This window comes from Nycticebus coucang, chromosome 3 (assembly GCF_027406575.1).
Source record: "Nycticebus coucang isolate mNycCou1 chromosome 3, mNycCou1.pri, whole genome shotgun sequence".
Classification (NCBI taxonomy): Eukaryota; Metazoa; Chordata; class Mammalia; order Primates; family Lorisidae; genus Nycticebus; species Nycticebus coucang.
Genome location: NC_069782.1, coordinates 10,348,346 through 10,361,019, shown reverse-complemented (window position 1 = coordinate 10,361,019; position 12,674 = coordinate 10,348,346). Strand labels below are relative to the sequence as shown.

The 12,674-nt window shown below is 55.1% G+C and overlaps 2 protein-coding genes across 7 annotated transcripts in view; both read right to left on the bottom strand.

Moving 5' to 3' along the window:
- BAIAP2L2 (BAR/IMD domain containing adaptor protein 2 like 2) overlaps positions 1 to 5,695 on the bottom strand; it is a 29,602-nt gene extending 23,907 nt beyond the window's left edge. The window contains exons 1-4 of one of the 2 annotated variants that reach the window (XM_053585876.1): positions 5,451 to 5,695; positions 4,328 to 4,403; positions 3,352 to 3,438; positions 2,882 to 2,943 (exon numbers count right to left, since the gene is read on the bottom strand). In XM_053585876.1, coding sequence (XP_053441851.1) covers positions 2,882 to 2,943; positions 3,352 to 3,438; positions 4,328 to 4,403; positions 5,451 to 5,501 — 276 coding nt within the window. In that variant the 5' untranslated portion in view covers positions 5,502 to 5,695. Of the gene's footprint in view, positions 1 to 2,881; positions 2,944 to 3,351; positions 3,439 to 4,327; positions 4,404 to 4,822; positions 5,051 to 5,450 lie in introns of those variants that run through there. The other variant, XM_053585877.1, reaches the window with a different exon arrangement.
- A 423-nt stretch (positions 5,696 to 6,118) lies between these two features.
- The window catches only part of PLA2G6 (phospholipase A2 group VI), a 48,682-nt gene continuing 42,126 nt past the window's right edge, over positions 6,119 to 12,674 (bottom strand). For 3 of the 5 annotated variants that reach the window (XM_053585874.1, XM_053585873.1, XM_053585875.1), the window contains 5 exons: positions 10,038 to 10,174; positions 9,530 to 9,684; positions 8,005 to 8,172; positions 7,455 to 7,528; positions 6,120 to 7,258 (listed from right to left, as the gene is read on the bottom strand). In XM_053585874.1, coding sequence (XP_053441849.1) covers positions 7,114 to 7,258; positions 7,455 to 7,528; positions 8,005 to 8,172; positions 9,530 to 9,684; positions 10,038 to 10,174 — 679 coding nt within the window. In that variant the 3' untranslated portion in view covers positions 6,120 to 7,113. Of the gene's footprint in view, positions 7,259 to 7,454; positions 7,529 to 8,004; positions 8,173 to 9,529; positions 9,685 to 10,037; positions 10,175 to 12,674 lie in introns of all 5 variants that reach the window. The other 2 variants (XM_053585872.1, XM_053585871.1) reach the window with 1 other exon arrangement.

The following is a 12,674-nucleotide window of genomic DNA, read 5'->3' as shown; positions in this document are numbered from 1 at the left end:
TTTATTTTTAAAGAGTAAAACCAAGTTCTAGTGTCACGAGATGTACAGTCAGGTGACAACCACAAAGGAACATAAGGAAGACTCAGCTCAGGATACTAGTGGCCACTTTTGGGGGGGGGGAGGGGGACATGTTTTTGATGGTGGTGCCTGGTGGGCTCCCGGAGACGCTGGCAAAGTTCTTGACCTGGGGGGAATTTCTTTTTTTTTTTTGGTAGAGACAGAGTCTCACCTTATGGCCCTCGGTAGAGTGCCGTGGCATCACACAGCTCACAGCAACCTCCAACTCCTGGGCCCAAGCGATTCTCCTGCCTCAGCCTCCCGAGCAGCCAGGACCACAGGCACCCGCCACTGGGGGGAATTTCAAGGCTGGTATGCCTTGAAGTGATTCCTTAAGCTCTAACTTGTTCATTGAGGTTTTCTGTATCTCTGTTTTCATTTACAACAAAAAGATTTTTTCAAAAACTAAGTCTAGGCCAGGCACAGTGGCTCACACATAACCCTAGCTGGTAGCACTCTAGGAGGCCGAGACGGGAGGATCCCTGGAGCTTAGGAGTTCGAGACCAGCCTGAGCAAAGCAAGTCTCTGTCTATACTAAAAATAGAAAAAACTAGCCAGACATTGTGGTGGGCACCTGTGGTCGCAGCAACTTGGGAGGCTGAGGCAGGAGGATTACTTGAGACCAGGAGATTGAGGTTGCTGTGAGCCAGGCTAAAGCCACAACCCCTAGTCTGGGTGACAGAGAGACAGTCTGTCTCAAAAAACGAAAAACAAACAAACGAAAAATTAAATCTAAGTCAGCTCCTGTCCCTCTTTTGCTCAAAACCCTTTAATGCCATCCCTTCTACAGAGAGGAAGGGCCAGCCTCCCGACAGGCCCACACAGTCAGACCCTGTGAACAGCAGGCCACATCTCCCTCAACCCTTTCCACAGCGCCCCCATCTCTTCCGTTCCCTCAGAACGCTCTTCCCCTACAGTTCCCCAGGCTAACTCCCTCATGTCTTCAAGCCCTTCTCCATGTCACCTTTCTAGTGATGTCCTTTGACCCCAAATGTCCTCTCCTGCTCTTCTTCCCCCCACAGTATACTTTGCATCTGACATGTTACATATATATTCACTTCTCCATGGTGGGTTTTGTCAGCTCCATCTCTGGGAGAGCAGAGTTTCTGTCTGCCATATCTGTGGTGCCTACCACAGGGCCTGGCACATGGCAGAAAAGTGAATAATTGAGGCCCCGGTGGAGGCAGCCTCTGGCACTATTCTACCTGGTACAGTTCTGGCCAGAGGCCCTGCCCAGTTGTCACAGCCAACACATTGGTGCCTGGAGAGAGCAGCTCTTCTTACAGAGAGGGCCTGCGTGACACTCGTCTCTGCCTAGCCCAGGTGTCCTGCAAATGACATGGGGGGCCACTGAACAGGCCAGGAAGCCACAGGCTCCATAACTCTATGCTCAAGTCCCGGGGCAGCGAGGACTCCAGCATCTTTGAACCCAGATGCTTAGGCCACAGAGCTACATCTGAAGTGCCACATGCGTAGGTGTCATGCACATTTTCTGCTAGTAAAATTGTTCCTTCTATCAAACTGATTAGCATTTTATGGTGCCCCCAAAGAGCACTGACATCTGGGGGTTCCACCCCACATATTTGAGAGCCACAGACGGTCACAATTAGTTGAAATTTCCTTCCAAACCTTCCAAGACCCCTCAGCAGCAGGGCCCCCAGGTCCCCCATTCTGCCCCCAGACCCTCTCTCAGGTTCACTTCTGCCCATCCAGTGTCTGTGTCTTTGCTCAGCCCGTGACCACACAAACTCCTCTCTCCTCTCTGCCTCCTCAACCTCTGCTCCCTCTCAAAGCTCCTTCCTCCCTCCACAAGCAGTGAAGCCCTACTCAGTGCCAGGCCCTGGAGCCTCAGAGAAAAGAAGGGCTTAGCCCAGCCCTTGCAGAGCTCCTCGTCTGGAGAGACAGAGGCAGCCAAGTCAACATCTGTTTGTAGTGATCACAGCTAAGGTGCCAGTGGTTTGCAGTGCCAGAATAAACAGTTACACTCATTAAGTCACTTATTAATTCACTTATCCTCTCAAGAATCCTACATGGCAGTTACTATGATTGTCTCCCTTTATCAGATAGGCAAACCAAGGCACAGAGTCCAAGGTCACAAAGTGAGTCCAGGTGAAGCTGGGCTTTGAACCCAGATGCTCAGGCCAGAGCTTGCTTTCTCAGCTGCCCCGCGCTATGAACAGATAGAAGCATCTGTTGGAGTCCAGAGGGAGGAGTGACTGAACCTGCCTTGGCATCAGGGAGGCTTCACAGAGGGGAGGATAACTGTGCCAGACAGCCAGGCAGAGGTGGTTGCTCTGGGCTGAGAGCACAGCAGGGCCACAGTGGGGCAGTGGGAACACAGTGAGGGCTGGTCATTCAGGGTGGCTGGGCTGGGTTGGGGGTGTCAGAAAGGGGCCGCTGGCTCTGTAGGGCTTGAGATGCCCTGCTGAGGAGCCTGTGTGTAGCCCTGTGGGCAGTGGAGGCATGGTCGGGAGTGACCTGGCCAAATCCCTGTGGCTGCCCTCCACCCAGGGAGGTACTGATACTCCGCCACTCACTGTGGGATCTTAGGTCTCTGAGATGCAGTTTCCTCCACTGTAAAACGGGGCAGGAGGCTGGTGTTGTCAGAGGTTTGAGCAAGCTCTTGCAGGGAAATGTGCCCAGCAGAGCCAGGTCCTGGCAGGTGTTAGAAAGGGCGGCCACTGTTATCATGTCACTAAGAGCCAGCTGGAGGCCAGAAAGTCCTCCCTGAGAAGGAAGCCTGGGAGGTTGGGCCTTCATTCTCCTTGGCATGCAGCCCGCTTTCCTCCAATGACCTGTCCAGGCCCTGAGGTCAGATACTTACCACCAGCTCCAGGTTAGAGTTCAAGTGCCGCTGGGTGTCTGACATCTGCACCAAGATCTCACCTGGAGGCACAGACCGCAGAAGCTGTGACTTTAGCCTGGGGGGCCTGCCCTGCCCTCCCTTTTCCACCAGAAGCCAACAGAGGGCCTGCTGAGGCTGGGTCTTGGGACCAAAGTCCAGGAATTTACCACCTGGCTCTCAGGGACTCAGGCCAGCTATCTCAGCCTTGGAAGAGTCTCAAAACTCAGGGAGTGGGTAGGGAGGGGCCTGGGCTCCAGAAGGAGTCTGGGCTCTGGGCTCCAGGCTGCAAGGCCAGTGTCAGCGGAGGGAGGCAAATGCAAAAGGAACCGCTCTGACCCCCACAGATGGCCACAAATGGGCTCTGGGCAGAGGAGAAGCCTGGGGTGGGGTGGGCTAGGAGGAGAGCTCCCAGGCCCGAGAAGCAGGAACAGGGCAGGGGGATGCCTCACCTAGAATCTGTGAGGTAGAACTCTGCAGGGCCTGCTCCCCGATCTTCTGGATGGCGCTGAAGTATATCTCAGCTGCCTCAGACAAAGCTGCAGGGCAAGAAGGGCCAGCTCCAGCTCCACCCTCCATTCACCCTCCCTCCCAGAGACTCCCCCTTTCACCCGAGGTGGGACACCCTATGGGGTGTGTGGAGGTGAGGCATGGGACAGAGGAGAGCAGAGATGGGCGTAGGACGAGGTAGGGGCTCCCTTTGCAGGCCAGCTGCACCCAGCCCAGGACCAGGTGGTAGTGGGACCTCGGTGAGCCTGCCATGGGCAGGTGCGGGCATCTGTGTACCCCGCAAGAAGGTGGCCGGGTGAGCTGAGGGCATGGGGAAGGCAGGCTTTGACTCTGAGGTCCTAAGAGGCAGGGGGACAGGTGGCTCTCAGCCTTGGGGTTGACAGCTCTGGTGGAGAGCACATTGCTGGGCAGTGGGGGTAGCCACAGTAGACAGGATGGGTGAGAGTTTGTGTAAGGACTGAGAGGCAGTGAGGGCCAGCTGCAGGGTGCATGGATAGGTGGCCAGTCGGGGTCAGGCTGGGGGTGCAGAGGTGGGCCTGGGGATGGCAGTGAGTTCAGCAGGTGGCACCTAAGTGACACTTAGAAATGTGTGCATTTTTTGGGGTGTTCGCTGGGGGAGGCATGAGCTTTGCTGGGCACTTGTCTCAGAAGTGTCTGTGGACCTGAAGGGCAGGTGGTTAGGGCTGGGAGTATGAACTGGAAAGGGTGGACACCAGAAGCTGGGGGTGTATCCGTAAGACCTCTCTAGCTGTAGGGGAGTGAGGGTGAGGGTGGTTGGTGGGAGGCACAGGGCTGAGGATGAGTGGAGGAGGTCCTGGCAAATGGCTATGGCCTGGGCTGCAGGTTGGGGGGCACTGGTGACTGCATGGAGTGGCCTAATGGGTGGGAGTTGGGTGTCTTGAGACCTGGGGAACTCACCATGGAAGGCTCGGAGGTAGTTGTTGCCCAGGTACACCAGGTTCTCCAGGGCGGGGTTAAACTGCTCCATGATACTCTGGACCCCAAGGGCAAGGGAAGGGAGGGAAGGCATGGAGATGGGAGAAGGTGTGATGGATAGAACTAAGTTGCCAGGACTCAGAGGCAGGGCACCCCTAGCCCCAGGGAAAAGCCTCCAGGCTCTGGGGAGCCCACCTTGCAACCTGAGGTCACCCAGAATCCTGGCTCTCCACTGCAGAGGCCTCAGAGGCCATTTCTTGGGGCCCCATTTCAAGCCAGAGTCCCCTTGCAGCCAGCTCCTACTCATACACCTGCCCTGGAGGAAGCTCAGACCCTCCCAAGATGGTGCACTTCAAAGGTTCTCCTCCTAATGGGCTGAAGTTTGTCACCTGCCTTGGCCCCCACTGGGCACTGCTCAGCCCTGTCCTGTGTCCAGGCCCACTGGGCTACACATACAGGGCTGCTGCTGACAGTCACCTGAGGGTAAGGGCAGGTCTCGCTCTCCTCAAAGAAGGGCACCTTGGGAGCCCGGCTGAGGCTGGGTCACCAGGGGCCACCCCAGACCAGGGCGACGTGGAGAGCTCCCTGGGTAGTAGAGACGGCCCTGGACTTGGACTTGGACTTGATTCAAATCCCAGCAGAACTTCCCTTCATGACTTTGAATGAGCTTAACCTCATTGGTCTGTTTTCTCATCTATCAAATGGGGTGATTATTTTCTGCTTCTCAGGTGGGGGGATGTGAAGCTTACACGTGAAAGGGTGCTGCATACAGGAGGTGCTTGGTAAATGTCTATGGAGATTGTAGCAACCACTCTAGAGGTGAAGTAAGAAGTCTGAGTGAGGGCTCAGAAATGAGAGAGAAGAGTCCCCACTGCCAGGCGGCCAGCTATTCCCCTGGACTCTCACCTCTTACCCCGACTCTGCCTTGCCCAGTGTTTGGGAGTTGGGGGTCCTGTTGAGTGGGTGGCTGGCTGCTCCAGGTGTCCCTACCCCTATGACCACTGCATGGCCCAGCCTGGCTCAGGACCCCAGAACACCTGCAACCTGACCTCTGTGCCCCAGGAGGAGGTGCTCTGGCCCTGGGCCTGGGTGCCCACATGCTCACCTTATAGATCGCCATGGTGGATCTGTAGAACTGGTCCATCTCGGGAGCCATGGAGCGGCTATAGCCGGTCTAAGCAGGAGGCTGGGAGGTGAGAGCAAAGGCTGGGCTGGGAGCACTCCAAGTTGGTCCCCAAAGGTGTCCACTGTTTGTTGGGCACCAAGGAGGCTGCAGGTGGGACCTGGAGATGGAGGCCTGCCTCAGCAGAGGTGGTAGCTTAATTATTCACCAGCTGGGGATGTCAGAATGTGATCTGGGGCGTAATCAGACCCGGCGGGGAAGGCATCCTGTGACGTGGGTGGGTTCGTGTGACCTGCCCTTCAATTATTTACTCCTTGGAGCCACTAGCTGCTGGGCACGCGTGGATGGGCCACTCTCCCGGGTCACTGTTCCTTAAGGACCCCTGGCCTGAAAGCCCTCACCCTAGAGCTGCCCAACATTCCCTCCAGAACCCTTCTGCTAGACCCAGCGGACGCAGCCCCTGGAGGGAAACACACTGCCCTCAGGCTTAGCGTCCCTACCTGGAGCCCCTCAGCCTATGCCTCAATGGAGGCCATGCCCTCCGTGGCCCCCATACCCACCCCAGCCCACCCAGCTCCTGTATACACAGAGGGGGGCAGCACAAATCTAGAATCATCCAGACCTGGGGGCAGACCCCCACTCTGCTTACCCACTGTCTGATTGCGCCCAAGTCCTCTGACTCTCTGAGCTCCAGTAGGCTCACCCTCGCTCCCACAGCAAGGACTGAGGACCCCTAGGGCCTGCCTGGGGTACATGGGACTGGCAGTTGCCTCTGAACACCCTAAGGGCCTGTTTGGGGGGATTCTGGGGAAAAGAAGAAGTGCTTCTGCCCCAGGGAGCCCAGAAAACAAAGTGTCCAAGTGGACACAGGAAAATGACAGGTCAAGGCTGATGGTCATGGCGAAGGGAAGCTGGGGGAGGGGACAGCACACCCAACACAGGCGAACTTGAATCCAAACCGTTTATTTCACAGTCTCAGGACAGACCCTGAAGCCTCACCCTACTCATAAACCCCTTCCATCAGGAAAGATCACTTAATTTCTAGGAGTGACCTTTGAGAGCTGAGGCAGTTCTCAGGGTGGGGCGGCCCTGGGGGGGGTGGGTTGCAGCAGCTGGGTCAGTGTGGAGGGGCAAAGTCGAATGGGTGTGCTGCTCCTGCAGCCCAGGCGTTCCCTGCAGATAGTGTGGGGGACACACCATTTCTCTAGCCCCAGACCTCAGGGAATAGGGTAGAGGGTGGAAGGGGTGGGCTGTACCCACCAGGGAATCTGGAGAGCCCCCTGCTTGAGGCTGGGGCAGAAAGCAGCCCTTGTGGGCCCTCTGGGAGGCTGGGGTGCCCCAGCACCCTTAGTGTTTAGGCTGACAGGGCAACCCAGTTGTCCTTCATAGTCAGGGAGGGGTGGAGGGGGCTCTAGACTTTCTAAGCCTGGAATAACACAAAGTGCTGAAGAATGGGGTTGGGGGTGAGGGGTCTTCAGGACTAGCCTCAGGCAGGCAGTCAGCACCTCCAGTCCCAGTCTGTGGACGCAGAGCTGCCTGGGCCCAGACCTGCCCATCGGTGCAGTGGTTGGGCCTCCCCTGGCCTCCCCAGCAGGGGCTTGAAGGGTGAATGGGTGGGGTGGGACATCTGGGGGGTCTGATGGCCTCACGGTGACAGCAGCAGCTGGATGAGCTTCTGGAACTCCTCCCGGTGCTCATAGATATAGACCTCAGTTTCCCAGAGGGCATTGACCAGCACCGTGTCACTGACCTCGTCCAGCATGATGTCTGTCCCCAGCTGGGGGTTCAACCTGTCCAAGCCAAGGGGGAGGGTGTCATCCTGTGATGCTCAGCCTGGGTTGGGGACAAGAGCTAGAACTGGGGTGGGCTTGGGACCAGAGCAACCTCTTCGGGAAAGAGAAAGTCCACACCAAAGGCTAGAGGGAAGGGCGATGGGCCTGATCAGGCCAGGGCCCCAGGCTGGGGCCGGGGCCTCTGAGCCCTCACCTGAAGTACTGGATGCTGACCATCTCACACCAGGCCCGGGCCCGGTCCACGGCCCGCCCGTCCGGATCTGTGCACTAGTGAGAAGCAGCCTTGGTGAGCCCTGCCCACATTCAGCACTGCTCCTGGGTCCCAGGGCACCCCCTGGCTTGGCCACTCATCAGCAGAGTGACTTTGGGCAAGGTCCCCTCTGGGGCTTCAGTGACTGTCCCAGCTGTGCAATCAGAGGGGAAGGGGGCTCAGCACAGCCCATTTAGGGTCAGTGGTGGGGCAGCAGCAGTGAGTGGACAGGTCTTCATGTCCTCTCCTGTTTGGAGCTTTTGTGTTTTATATTCTGGGTTTTTGAAAGGGATCTACAGCTAAGTTTGAAACGTCCCACCCCCCATAGGGCGTCCCTGAGGATCCCTGCCCAACACTGAAACACTGAATCAGGGACTCTCTCTTCCAAGCTGGATGAGGAAGGTGGACAGAGCCCTGTGGTCTCCCCAATACCCAGGGGCCCATGGGGAAGGGTGCAGGCATCAAGCTGGGGTTGGAGACGGGTCACACTCACACAGTCCACCACCATCTTGCCCAGTTCCTTGGCCCCAAAAACAGTCTTGGCTAGTTCCCAGGGATTGCTGGGACGGAAGACGTCTACACAAGTCACAGGTACCTGTGGAGATCTCCCTGTCCCCAGAGAGACGACGATGGAGAGTTTCTTTACCTTGTCACCCTGACCCTGTAGGAACCGGACAGGGCAGTCAGAGAGGACCTTCTGCAGGTGAGGGCACCTCAGGGAGGGTCAGGATCAGAGAGAGGCCCAAGGCTGGGCAGAGGGGCATATGAGGACAGGAAGGAGTCTGCTGGTGGCAAGAGCACACCTGGCGCTAGTCCCAGCCCGGCATCTTGCAGGCAGGGGTCTGGCCATGGCCTCTGAGCTGCAGCCCTTTCCCCCAGAAGGGCTGGTGTGGTGTCATGTGCCATCTGCTTGGGAAAGCACCTTGTGTACCAACAAGGCCTGCACACGCACCACCTGTGAGAATGATCCGTATGCCTGTCTGCTCCTGGACTAAGTCAGGTGGTGGCCAGGGCAAGAAAGGGAGGGAAGGTTCCTTGGTTTCTTTATTTGCCAGATGGCTGCATCATTATCTCATTTAATCCTCCGGCCAGTCTGTGGAGAGGGCACCTGTTACCCCCTTCACAAATGAGGACTCTCAGAGAGGCCGAGATGAGGGGAAAGGCTTATAGGGCCACGGAGCAAGGAAACAGGGGCTGAGGCTTGAACTCTGGGCCCTGGCCACTGTAGCTCTCATTTGCTTCATCAAACTCTGCTGCCAATTTGCTGGGTGACCTTGGATGAGTCCTAGGCTCCTCATCCATAATGGGAGACTGAGACTATAGGGTGTCCTGGAGGGCCGAAGTCACCTGCCACCTTCAGGAAGCCCACCCTACCTGGTGCTGCCCCTCTAATCACACACTTACAGGTGACACCATGTTGAATCCTCCAACAATGCCCAGGCCGGTACTGTTGTTACCCCTTACTAGTAGGCTGTTTGGCTCTAGGGCCTGCATTGGCAGGGCCTTGGCCACCTCTGTCTAACTCCTCATGGTGAGGGCTGCCTCTCTTCCTCCTGATCACTGATTCTTCACTGCCCTGTCCCCAAAGGTCTAGACATGGAGCCTCTTCCAAGCCCCCAGGGCTCTCAGCAAAGGTAATCCTCCTCCTGGGCCCAGCATGGTCCTCCACCTCGGCACCCAGAACACAGTGGAGGCATGTCCTTGGCTATGGGCTGTCTCTTCCCTAGATGTGAGCACCTCAAGGGCAAGTGCATGTCCCCAGGCTGGCCACAGAGTGGCACATGAGGTACGCATGCTGCCTGACCCCAACAGCAGACTGAGTGCAGACTGGGCCTCAGAATCCCCCTCAGCACATGGCTTCAATCCAATAGGTTCAAGGGTGGGATAAAATCACTGTTGCGTCAATGAATGAGCAGAAGTGGCAGCCATAGGCTCTTCTGGGAGCCGATCCCTGGGACTGCTGAAACACGGTTGGCTTTGCTGAGCGCTGCTGTCCAGCGACCTGTGACAACACTCACCTTGCGGATCAGGTCCTGGTTGTACTCATGGATCTCGGTCATGGCATCCAGTGTGGGGTTGTTGGCCAGCAGCCCACCATCCAGGAAGCGCCCGTTGGGCCGGAAGTAGGTGGGGGCTGCCCCACTGCTTCGGGCTGCCCTCCAAACGAGCTGGTCTGTGAGGAGGAGGAGGGGGACCGAGGCACAAGGCACAGACCTCAGGGTGTGCGTGGGTAGGAGGGAGTGGGGCTTCGGGACGAGAAGGAGGCTGGGACTGCTCAGAATAGCCCCCAACAGGCCATGCTTCCTGGCCCATGCTATTGTCCAGGTGGAAGGCAGGGTACAGCTGAGGACCCCTGTGGCCCCCTCTAGCCTGACAGTGCCCCAGCAATACCTGTCCCCAGCCAGTAGAGGCCAGGGCAGTGGGTGGGCTGGTGGCAGTGAGGGTGCAATTGCATGCCTCCTACCCCCCACCCCGCAGCTGCTGGGGCTAACTACTTCCCATGGATGCATCAAACATGGTTTTAACCTGAGGGCAGAGTTGGAGGCCTTAGGTTAACATTCTGGCTGAACCGAGGCTCTCGTATAGATTCTGGAGCATCATAATTCCGAAAGAGGTGGAGTTCAGCTGGCTGCCGATCAGACAGTGTCCCTGTCAGCATCACCCTGAGAGAAACAAGACAGGACACCTAACCCACCCACCCGTCCACTCACTGGCCCACCTAACATTCATGCCCAGGCCTTGGGTAGCAGAATCCCATGGGCCCCCAGGGCTCCCCTCCGTTCTAGATGGGTGAGCATCTCCCCCAAATACACTCTCCTCTCCTCCAGGGCTGGGGAGTGTCAGATTGAGGCCAGCTCAGAGGGCAGTTTAGCAGTCTTTGTCCAAATTGCTGAGGGGCTTATCCGTACACCCAGGGATGCCACTTCTGGAATGCATCCTAGGGAGCTGTCACACTGAGGGAGCCAGGCTGAGCAAGGCCGCTAACGGCAACATTGGTTGTTACAGCAAACACTGGGAAGGACAGCTCAGTGCAGCATGGCACACACACCCGATGGGCTCTGCATCATGCAGAATGACTGAAGAAGTGAGAGCTTTATGTACCGGCAGGGCATGAATGCCAAGATTATGATTATGTGGGAAAAGCAAGGTTCAGGACAGGGTGTGCAGGACGCCTCCATTAATTTAAACACAAAAGCTTGGTCAGAGGGTAATTCTAAAAGGACCCATGAGCTGACTTTGAGGAAGGGAATTGCTTGGTGGCTACAGCTCTAGGCAGGAGTGGAAGGAGAGTTTTTACTGTGTTACCTTTGATACCTTTTTCAGTGTTCCAACATGTGAGTTTATAGCTTATTAAAGGAGACCCTCACTATCTTGAGGGACACAGAAACCCTTACATACCACTGGCAAAACTCCCTTGAAAGATAATACATATTAATAAAGCTTCTTACAAATGGGCCAGTGTAGCAGCTCATGGCCTGCAATCCTAGCAAAGGAGGCCAAGACCAGGAGATCCCTTGAGCTCAGGAGTTTGAAACCAGCCTGAGTAAGAGCAAGAGCCCATCTCTACTAAAAATAGAAAAACTAGTTGGGCGTTGTGGCAGGCACCTATAGTCCCAGCTACTTGGAGGGTGAGGCAGGAGGATAACTTAATCATAGGAGATTAAGGTAGCTGCGAGCGAGGCTGACCCTATAGTTCTCTAGCCTGGGGGACAGAGTGAAACTGTCTCAAAAACCCAAAAAACAAAACACCAACCAAAACCAAACTAAAAAAAGATTTTTGCAAATATCCTGGCTCTTGGATCTGAGCATTTCATTTTGGAAAATCTATCCTAATAATCTTAACTACACTGAAAGCTTTTTATATAAGACTATTCATCACAATGTAATTTATTATAGTGAAAAATCTAAATGGAATAACAGTGAAATGTTTGCAGACATTTAAAACTGTGCTTACAAGGAGTTCACAATAACACAGAAACATTATCTGTTATATTGTCAAGAAAAATATAAAGTGAACCAAAAAACTGCACAGAAATAAAAAGGATTAGTTTTCCATTTCTGGGACTATCATGGGAAGGTTTTTGTTTTGTTTTGTTTTTGAGACACTTCTTGCTCTGCTGGCCAGGCTGGAGTGCACAAGGTCATAGCTCACAGCAACCTCCAACCCCTGGGCTCAAGTGATCCTCTGACAATAGCCTCCTGTAGGTGCAACCAGCCAATTTTTCTACTTTTTGTAGAGATGAGGCCTCACTCTTGCTCAGGCCAGTCTCAAACTCCTGTCCTCAAGCAATTCTCCCGTGTAGGTCTCCCAGCATGCTAGGATTACAGGTGTGAACCACCGCACTCAGCCTAATTTGTAAAAAAAATTTGTAGAGATGTGCTCTCTCAGTGTATTGCCCATGCTGATCTTTTTTTTTTTTTTTTTTTGAGACAGTTTCAATATGTCATCCTGGGTAGAGTGCTGTGGCATCACAGCCCACAGCAACCTCAAACTCTTAGGCTTAAGTGATTCTCTTGTCTCAGCCTCCCAAGTAACTGGGACTACAGGTGCCCATTACAACGCCTGGCTATTTTTTTGTTATAGTTGTCATTGTTGTTTGGCAGGCCCTGGCCAGATTCAAACCCACCAATTCCAGTGTATGTGGCCGGCACTGAGCCATCCCATGCTGATCTTAAATTCTTGGGCTCAAGCAATCCTCCTGCCTTGGCCTCTCAAAGTGCTGGGATTATAGGCGTGAGCCTCTGCACTGGCTGGATTTGGAAGGTTTAAACAATACTCCTATCCAATGTGAACTCATCAACATGTATGGAACTTGGCACCCACCAAATACAGACTAATTGTGTAAAATCTCCTGGGTCCCTCCTTCCCAAACAAGAGCTGTCCACCTCTACATATGCCATCTCGTCCGATCCCTACCCTGCCTGTCCCCCTTGGCATTTTAGGAGAACGGCAGCCAAAGGAGAACGTTACAGAGCCTCGGGTTTGCCTACATGAGGGGTGGGAGGGAATGCACCCAGTTCTGGGGAGGTTTCCAAGGGAACCCCAATAGTGCTCAGTGAACATGGGCCCTGCTCTTTCCACCCAGGAAATCTGCATACATTCTGTATATAAAACACCTTCCATCCACCCCAAATGAGATGGATACGTTAGTCCCGGGATGA